Raw genomic sequence first — 10,000 nt, 5'->3', positions numbered from 1 at the left:
CCTGGACCAGCCTGTTGACGCGCGCGACTGGAATAGGAAGTGTTTCATTTCCCCAACCAACCAGAGTGCAGTGGGCGTCGCTCCAAATGTTGTGACGTCAGGGCTCTCAATGCTACACATTGGGGAGGAGGAGGAGGGGCATGGGACGGGGCGGGGCGGGGGGCTGACGGACAGATCGGTGAACCAATGGGATCTCACGGATTTTTTCTCCGGAGATTTTGAACCCGCCCCTCTATGCCAGATATGAGACACGCCTAGGGCAACCTAACACAAAGCTGACACCGCTCATCTAATTATTGGAAATGCAACAAAAACAAAACAAATCTCCATGAATTCAAGGCTTCATGGGATGACTAATCCATCCAAAATGAGTCATTTTGGGGGTGAACTCTCCCTTTAAGGTCTGATAATGATGTACCATGCATGTTCAAATCATGTATACTGTTGTTTTCCACCCATTTTCCAAAAACAGCCAGTGTAACATTGAGGTGCTCACACTGGACCGGAACAGTGGTGTAAAGTAACTAAGTACAGTACTTAAGTATATTTTTTAGGTATTTGTACTTTACTTGAGTATTTCAAATTTCCAATACTTTTACTTCTACTCCACTACATCTCAGAGACAAATATTATACTTTTACTCCACTACAATTATTTGAAAACTTTAGTTACTAGTTACTTTGTAGATTTTGATTACTGTTACAAAACATACATTAACCACTTCAGCCCTATATACATTTCGTCCATTTGAAAATAGCAGATCTACAAGCTCAATATGCGTCACATGCTTGTAGATCTGCTATTTTCCAATGATTTTTATACATTTGAAAACTTGAAATGGGACATTCTGCATAATGAGTACTTTTTACTTTTGGTACTTTAAGTACATTTTGACGCCAATCCTATGGTACTTTTACTCCAGTACAATTTGAATTCCGGACTTTTACTTGTAACAGAGTATTTCTATATTGCAAGTATTGATACTTTTATTTAAGTAAAACATTAGAGTACTTTTTCCACTCACCGATGGCCTTCATCTTGGTCTTCTGCATGAGACAGAGGACGATGAGGCTGAGGATGAGGAGGGCCATAAACCCCATGCCCCCCCCTGTCACTATGCCCATCATGGGCACCTCCACACTGGAGCGCAGGAACTCTGAGAGAGAGACACCCAGAGAGAGAGAGAGAGAGAGAGAGAGAGAGAGAGAGAGAGAGAGAGAGAGAGACAGAGAGACAGAGAGACAGAGAGACAGAGAGAGAGAGAGAGAGAGAGAGAGAGAGAGAGAGACAGATAGACAGAGAGAGAGACAGATAGACAGAGAGACAGAGAGAGGGACAGAGAGAGAGACAGAGAGAGACAGAGAGAGAGAGAGAGAGAGAGAGAGAGAGAGAGAGAGAGAGAGACAGAGACAGAGACAGAGAGAGAGAGAGAGAGAGAGAGAGAGAGAGAGAGAGAGAGAGAGAGAGAGAGAGAGAGAGAGAGAGAGAGAGACAGATAGACAGAGAGAGAGACAGATAGACAGAGAGAGAGAGAGAGAGAGAGAGAGAGAGAGAGAGAGAGAGAGAGAGAGAGAGAGAGAGAGAGAGAGAGAGAGGGACAGAGAGAGAGAGAGAGCTCACACTTCAGGTAGGAAACACAAGTATTAGTTCAGTCCAGTGGTTCTTGAAATGTTTCGGGGCATGTTTTGGGGCATGTTTTGGGGCATGTTTTGTACGCGGACAAATAGTTTGGGGGACCTTGACATGAAATGTTTGAGAACCACTGGTTTAAACGAGTTTTTTAGGAAACAAGCCCAAATAAGCAAGTACACTTTAGAAACAAGCCCAAAAAAACAGCAACCCTTAACTAACAATATTTACAAGCAATTTTACAGAAAAAACAAGCCCAAAGTCGCTTATAATAAGCAGATATGGCAACACTGCCACTTAGTGTTGATTTTGACAGGAACATTTTATTTAGTTTTAGTCATAGTCTTCTGAATACATTCCATTAAGTTTTAGTCCAATTTTAGTCATCTGAAAAGTTTTTAGTTTTAGTCTAGTTTTAGTCGACTAAATATCATCACATTATAGTCGACTAAATCTACAGTTGATTTAGTCGACTAAAATGTATGTTGGCGGTGCCTTGATGGCATCGTAATGGCTGATTTTACACTCGGTTGCATGCTGAAAATAGCCGATTTACAAGTTCACAACGCGTCTTGTAGATCGGCTATTTTCAGCACCCGAGCGTAACCAAACATACAATGACTTGTCTTTTAGTTCTACTGGATCTCTTCTCCACTAGACCCCTCACTAACATTTTAGTCTAGTTTTTATTTGTTGACGAAATTGTCAATATATTTAGTCTTAGTTTTAGTCATCATAGCTTAGTTTTTATGTAGTTTACGTCAGTGAAAAAAGGTAGTAGACGAACATTTTTCGTCATAGTTTTAGTCGAGGAAATCAACACCTGCTGCCACTGACCTGTCAGGGTCAGGTTGCTCTGCGCGGCCCCTACGCTGTTGCTGGCGTTCAGCGACACGTTGCCCGATAGGCTGCTGAGCGTGACCCGGAGCGTGTGATTGGTCAGCCAGGGGTAGCTCCGCGAGTCCAGCACCAGGAAGTCGGAGGAGGCGTTGGCCACCATGTGACCGGACTGGTCCACGAAGGTGATGGTGGCGGGGGGGTTGGAGCGCACCAAGGCGAACAGCACCAGGGAGAGACCCGGGTCCGAGGTCTCGCTGTAGTGGGCGTTCACCCTCAGGATCTCTGGTTCAACTGACAGGAGAGAGAGAGAGAGAGAGAGAGTTACTTACTTTGCAGATATAAATTATTATATTATAAAACATACATTAACCACTTTAGCCCTATTTTATGCATAGGCTATTTGAAAATAGCAGATCTACAAGCTCACAATGCTTCGCGACGCGTTGTGAGCTTGTAGATCTGCTATTTTCAAACATTTTGTGGTGGTGGAAAAAGTATTCAAATGTTTAACTTAAGTAAAAGTATAAATACTGCAATGTAGAAGTACTCTGTTACAAGTAAAAGTCCGGAATTAAACATTTCCTTGAGTAAAAGTACAAAAGTATTGGTATCAAAATGTACTTAAAGTACCAAAAGTAAAAGTACCAAAATGTTTGAAAATAGCAGATCTACAAGCTCACAACGCATTGTGAGCTTGTAGATCTGCTATTTTCAAATTGCCTAAGTATAAAATAGGGCTAAAGTGGTTAATGTATGTCTTATAATGTAATATATTTATATCTGCAAAGTAACTAGTAACTAAAGTTTTCAAATAATTGTAGTGGAGTAAAAGTACAATATTTGACGCGTAGTGGAATAGAAGTAAAAGTACAAAAAATTTGAAATACTCCAGTAAAGTAAAAGTACCATGAGTAAATGTACTTAGTTACTTTACACCACTGGGGGGTGGGGGGGGGGGGTGTCATTGGCATGAAACGGGTTGAGAACCATTAGCCAATAGCGTCCTTCCACACAGAGAAGCATTAGCCAATAGCGTCCTTCCACACAGAGAAGCATTAGCCAATAGCGTCCTTCCACACAGAGAACCATTAGCCAATAGCGTCCTTCCACACAGAGAACCATTAGCCAATAGCGTCCTTCCACACAGAGAACCATTAGCCAATAGCGTCCTTCCATACTCACACTGCACGTTGAGCGTGACCGTGGCGTTGGAGCTCTCTCCTGTGCTGGGATTGGCCGCCGTGCAGACCAGCTCTCTGTCGTACTTCCTGGCCTGCAGGGAGAAGCTGCTGTTACGCCGCCGCGCCGTCACGGGCTCCCTCACCTCCTGTGATGTCATCACCAGGCGCCCGCTGTCCGGGAAGGGCTCGCGCTGCCGCTCGCCATTCAGGTACCAGGTGAGCAGGGGCGGAGCCTGCTGCTGCGGGCCCGCCCCCCCCGGCTCGTCCGATTGGCAGCTGAACTTGTGCGTCATGTTCTCCCGCAGCGTGATCACCGACCTCCGCCGCCCGTCAATCTTGGGGGCGGGCTCAATGGCACCTGTGGGGGAGGGGGGGGGGGGGGGGCGGGTTAGTGTAGGTACAGGTGCAGCTAGTCTGGGAGGCTTCGGCTCAAAGCCTGGACAGCAGGGGCGCGGCCACTGCTTTCTGATTCAAATCAAGAGCCAATGAAGAAAAGGGGGCGGGATCCACATGCAGTGGGTGTTGCATGTAAATAGGAGCGACGGGAAGCAATGTCCCCTTGAGAAATTGCGGCCGCCATTGTTGTGTACTGCTGTTTGCCTCTCGTCTGACTTTTTAGACGAGTTGCACAGCTCTCAGACCGGTAAGAGGCGTGTCCGCTCAGATTCTGAGCGTAAGTTACATCCCGCCCACAAATACCAGGGCTTTGGCCCAGAAGTTCCTCGCCGCTCCCGTTTGTATGCGAGAGCTGGCGAAAACTTCTGGGAACTCAGATTAGTACGCAGCCAATTGGATCTTTGACAAATTATGTTTATTTACATTTTACGTGAACTCATCTCACTCTTCTCATTGTTGTCTTTAGTTTATTAAATTGACACAAACCTTTAACTCTCTATAATGCAGACAGAGCCCCAGAAGTAAAATAGTGTTGTTTATTTTATTAGTTTGTACTTAAAGGAGAATTGCGGACCACGCAAGGAAGACACTTAAAATCGACGACTGCTCACTGCTCTTAGTAGTTATAGGATGGGTAAAATTCAAAGTGCAAATTTCACTTAATGTGCAAATAAACAGTGACAAAAAATACCCCAAGGGGTGGGGACCAAATATTTTATTATTATTATTATTATTAATTAAGTTATGGCCACAGCATACAGATCTGGTTCCCCGTTCCCACATAGTTAATAACGTATGACCAGTTTAAAAAAACACAACAACACTATTTCACTACGGGGCTCCGTACTAAATGTATAAATGTGAACGAGGAGGAATCATATTTCAGCTACTGTAGCTGCAGTATTATGACTCATCATAGTGTGATTACAAGGGCTATGAATCTTCCTCAGTCTGCATAATGTATAATTCTACTGTACATTTTATAAATGATGACACGCTGGAAGGTATTCATTACGATCTCGACCCCCGTTTCCTGGTCTGCATGTGTTTTGTCAGAAACAGCAGAACGGGGCCTTCACAGAGAGCTGAGCACAGCAATGCATTTAGCAGGTTACACATGAAAAGGCCCTCTCTCTCTCTCTCTCTCTCTCTCTCTCTCTCTCTCTCTCTCTCTCTCTCTCTCTCTCCCTCTCTCTCTCTCTCTCTCTCTCTCTCTCTCTCTCTCTCTCTCTCTCAAAAAGTGTCAAATGAAACCAAATGGACCCTTATAGATCTTTAACTCTTGAGGGCGTAAAATGAAACCAAATGGACCCTTATAGATCTTTAACTCTTGAGAGCGTTAAAATGTAACCAAATGGACCCTTACACTGTATACATATTTTACACTCTCAAGAGTTATATTATTGTTAAACATCCGCATTACTTAATGTACAAGAAGTCTACACAATTAGAGACTGTAGAAGAATTGTTACTTGTATCAACGTTTGCCTGTTATCTCTCCTATGATACCAACATCAATACAACATGGATGGAATTGTGGACAAAATCATATCCAACGATAACACAATATTCTAAGTCTTGCATGGGTTTGAGAGTCTAAATCAAACGGTGGTTCTGTGGCTCAAATACAGAATAAATAATGGACCTTGATATGAAAAGATTTGAAAACCACTGACCTACTTGATCATAGTACAGCATCACACAAAAAAACATCAAAAGTAACAGTTCTCTCTCTCTCTCTCTCTCTCTCTCTCTCTCTCTCTCTCTCTCTCTCTGGACATGCAGATGAAAAGACGATTTCCAAGTGAAATCTCGTCTCATAACGTTTTTTTCTTCTCATGTTGTAGGCGGTTCGTTCTGCCGTTCTGACACTCAAAGAGGATCAAAGGAAATCCTGTGAATCCACAGGATTTTCACAGGAGGTTGTCATGAAATATTACTTACACCCAGTGGTGGAAAGTAACTAAGTACATGTACTTAAGTACTGTACTTAAGTACAATTTTTAGTTAACTTTACTAGAGTATTTCCAATTTGCAATTAGTTCTACTACTACTATTAGTACTTCTACTCCACTACATCTCAGAGGCAAATATTGTACTTTTTACTCCACTACAATTATTAGAAAAATATTAGTTACTAGTTACATTGAAGATTTAAATTACTATATTATAAAGCATACATTAACAACTTTAGCCCTATTTTATACATAGGCTATTTACATGTAGCCGAGCTACAAGCTCACAACACGTCGCACCACGACGCGTTGTGAGCTTGTAGATCTGCTATTTTCAAACATTAGTACTTTTACTTTTGGTACTTGAAGTATATTTTCATGTCAATACTTTTGTACTTTTACTCAAGTAACATTTTGAACACAGGCCTTTTACTTGTAACAGAGTATTTTTATATTGTGGTATTGCTACTTTTACTTAAGTAAAATATCCGAGTACTTCTTCCACCACTGCTTACACCACCTATATTTAAAGGTGATGTAGGTAATATTTTCTTCATTAAAATAAGTGTTCAATAGCTCTATAACCATAGTCATCATTGCTATATAACAGAGGTGATGCAACTTTGATGATGTAGAGGGACACTATATTTCCACTCTCACTCCAGAGGGACACGTTGCATAATACTGTAGGGCAGAAACCTCTTATCTCTGTATTTTAACTTGTTTCGTAAATTAATGCCATACTTTGCCATTCTATGTCACACAAAAGTAGCAAAAATAGCCGATCTACAAGCTCAAAACGCGTCGCACAGCGACGCGTTTTGAGCTTGTAGATCGGCTATTTTTGCTATTTTTTTATTGGAATCCTGAAAAGTGACATTTTTATTTAATTTCAAATGCATTTAGTTATACTTATATGTTTAACTAACTTTATGAACTTAAATACAAATACATTGGACATATAAAAGACAATAACAGGGTCATGTTTGTAATTGTAACAGCTGAAATCAATAATATATCAGTATTCTGATATTAACCTGCGGGCCGCATTAAGGGAAGGTTGGGGCCGCATGTGGCCCTCGGGCCGCCAGTTGCCCATGTATGCTATATAATGTAGAGTGCTTGTCTCTCCAGCTCTTTAGTAAACCGAAGAGTAGATTGAAAATGTGTTCTATTAGCCACTCACACACCTACTGTACCATGTGTGTCTACAAACAGTTGGACACGCAATCATAAGGGATGTACATTTTCTGTGGCGATCTGAAAAAGTAAGTTAGCCGTCCGTTTACGTTACGATACATGGTGTGTTTACAGAGGGCCACAGGAGAAGGACTCCGAGTCGATCAGAATGTTTGTTGTCTGGGCGGTGTGCACGACTCGCCTGTGTGTTGACAAACAATTGGACTTGCGATCATAATGAATAAAAACATTTTGTGACCTGTTGAGAGTTAGAACTGTACTCTAAAAAGCAATTTATTAGAGTACATTTGCACTGTGAACTTGACACGTTTTCACCCTACAGCACATTTTAGTGTGTAACAGTGTGTGTAGCAGTGTGTAACATTGTGTGTCTCACCTGTCCAGGACCACAGCAGTGTGTGTAGCAGCCAGACAGCCACGCCTGAAGCCCACCGTCTCACACACACACACCTCATACCGGACCCCCGCCCGAAGCACCTGCACACCTACGCTCACACACACACACTCACACAACTACCTCCTGCACGACAACACACACACACACACACACACACACACACACACACACACACACACACACACACACACACACACAATTCACAATACACAAATGTTAAGTCAAGCTGCAGATACATCGTTTTGTTTAGTGAATAAAGTGTGTTTGTAAGTTGGCTTCAACAGTGTGAAACGTTTAGAGTTTATAAAAGCCAGTCCACACCAACGCAACTAGTCACAACTACTAGGACTGGCCTTTAGTCGTCTTTTTACTTTTAGTCTATTTTTAGTTGACTATATCAACAAATTAATCCTATTTGGCGCATTACATTTAGTTTGACTCGGTTCCACAGATATCCATTCTTAAGCTCACAACGCCTCGAGGCGTTGTGAGCTTGTAGATCGGCTATTTTCGCAATATTTGCGTCTTTCTTACGTAATACTTGACAATTTGGTCAATTTGGTCTGAAAAAGGTCATTAAAAAGGACCTTTTTCGTATGAAAAAGGTCCTTACATTGTACCTTTAGTAAACTAATAAAACTACGCTGGTTGTAGTTGATCTATTGGTACATGTAGACAGTGGTGGAAAGTAACTAAGTACATTTACTTAAGTACTGTACTTAAGTTAAATTTTGAGGTATTTGTACTTTACTTGAGTATTTCCAATTTCCAATACTTTTACTTCTACTCCACTACATCTCAGAGGCAAATATTGTACTTTTACTCCACTACAATTATTTGAAAACTTTAGTTACTAGTTACTTTTCAGATATAAACTATGATATAATGAAACATACATTAACCACTTTAGCCCTATTTTATACCTAGGCTATTTGAAAATAGCAGATCTACAAGCTCACAACGCGTCGCAGCGCGACGCGTTGTGAGCTTGTAGATCGGCTATTTTCAAATATTTAGTACTTTTACTTTTGGTACTTTAAGTACATTTTGATGCCAATACTTTTGTACTTTTACTCAAGTAAATTTTTAATTTTGGATTTTTACTTGTAACAGAGTATTTTTATATTGCAGTATTGGTACTTTTACTTAAGTAAAGAATTTGAGTACTTTTTCCACCACTGCATGTAGATCGTGTGCTCTAGTAGGACCACTACTGGTCGACAAGAGGTACTGCATGAAGGTCAAAATGCAATATCTCCCCTGAGCAAGCAGGCAGGCAGGCTCTATTTACAGTGAATCCCAAACTTTTTAGCCCGAGATCCGAACGAGAAATGTGATGTCTCCCCGGGACCCAAACTAGTGAAAAGACTGAAAAAGATCAGATCTATGCTCACAACGTGTCGCAATACGACGCGTTGTGAGCTTGTAGATCTGCTATTTTCACTACTTCTTAAACATATATTTAAATGTACAGAATGTCTTAGATTTTAGTTTTTACATTTTAATATTTTTTTAATTCACGAAAAGAATGTGATTTGTTTTGATTTTAAAAAAATATATATTTAAACAAAATGTAGGAAAGGACCCATAAAAATTCGTAGCCTGGCAAACCATCCCGTTTGCGGAATTCACATTTCCTGGAAATGTGAATTCGGCAACCGGGATGGTTTAGCTGGCTATAAAAATTGATCCACAACCTCAAAAATGGGTCCCGACCCACTGTTTGTGAAACCCTGCTCTATTAGCTCAGTAAGTAGACGGGACGGGTAGGACATGAGAGTTATGATCACTGTTTTATAGTACTCTGCATTCATCACTGCAGTCACATTAAAAGACAGACATGGAGTGAGACAGCTGTGTGGACAGAATTATTATGATGACGATTATGATGGTGATGATGACCTAGAAAAACATGGGATGGACATGATGACTCATCCCTTCATCCCTACGTCTGACAATGTGAGAGAGAGAGAGAGAGAGAGAGAGAGAGAGAGAGAGAGAGAGAGAGAGAGTTGTTTGTCTCATTCACTGTCTGTACACACACACAGACACCTGATATCAGTGGTAAGGTGTCCCTGTGTGCTGATACCCAAGTCATGTGACCAGTGTCAACTCCTGGAAGCAGGAAGTGACACCACACACACACACACACACACACACACACGCAATTTCTTATAATCACATATTGTGTCAACACATATTATCTAAGGGGGTTTTCCACAATCAGCTGAGTTCACACACACACACACACGCACGCACGCACGCACACACACACACACACACACACACACACACACACACAGACAGACAGACAGACAGACAGACAGACAGACAGACAGACAGACAGACAGACAGACAGACAGACAGACAGACAGTGCTGCCTCCACTGGCATGGCGGACTG

General features: G+C 41.7%; 2 protein-coding genes across 2 annotated transcripts in view; both read right to left on the bottom strand.

Annotated features, from left to right (window-relative positions):
• The window catches only part of tmem25 (transmembrane protein 25), a gene marked incomplete at its 5' end in the record, with an annotated part of 10,789 nt that extends 3,133 nt beyond the window's left edge, over nucleotides 1-7,656 (bottom strand). Inside the window, 4 exons of the mRNA XM_080428798.1 lie at nucleotides 1,025-1,156; nucleotides 2,467-2,760; nucleotides 3,652-4,008; nucleotides 7,578-7,656. Coding sequence (XP_080284924.1) covers nucleotides 1,025-1,156; nucleotides 2,467-2,760; nucleotides 3,652-4,008; nucleotides 7,578-7,656 — 862 coding nt within the window. The remainder of the gene's footprint in view (nucleotides 1-1,024; nucleotides 1,157-2,466; nucleotides 2,761-3,651; nucleotides 4,009-7,577) is intronic.
• LOC308085694 (myelin protein zero-like protein 2) overlaps nucleotides 1-10,000 on the bottom strand; it is a 181,801-nt gene that overhangs the window by 101,107 nt on the left and 70,694 nt on the right. The gene's annotated exons all lie outside the window — the stretch shown is intronic.

Source organism: Gymnoscopelus braueri (assembly GCF_963280865.1).
Source record: "Gymnoscopelus braueri genome assembly, chromosome: 5".
Taxonomy (NCBI): Eukaryota; Metazoa; Chordata; class Actinopteri; order Myctophiformes; family Myctophidae; genus Gymnoscopelus; species Gymnoscopelus braueri.
The sequence above is the reverse complement of the archived record's forward strand: the minus strand, read 5'-3'. Positions and strand labels throughout refer to the sequence as shown.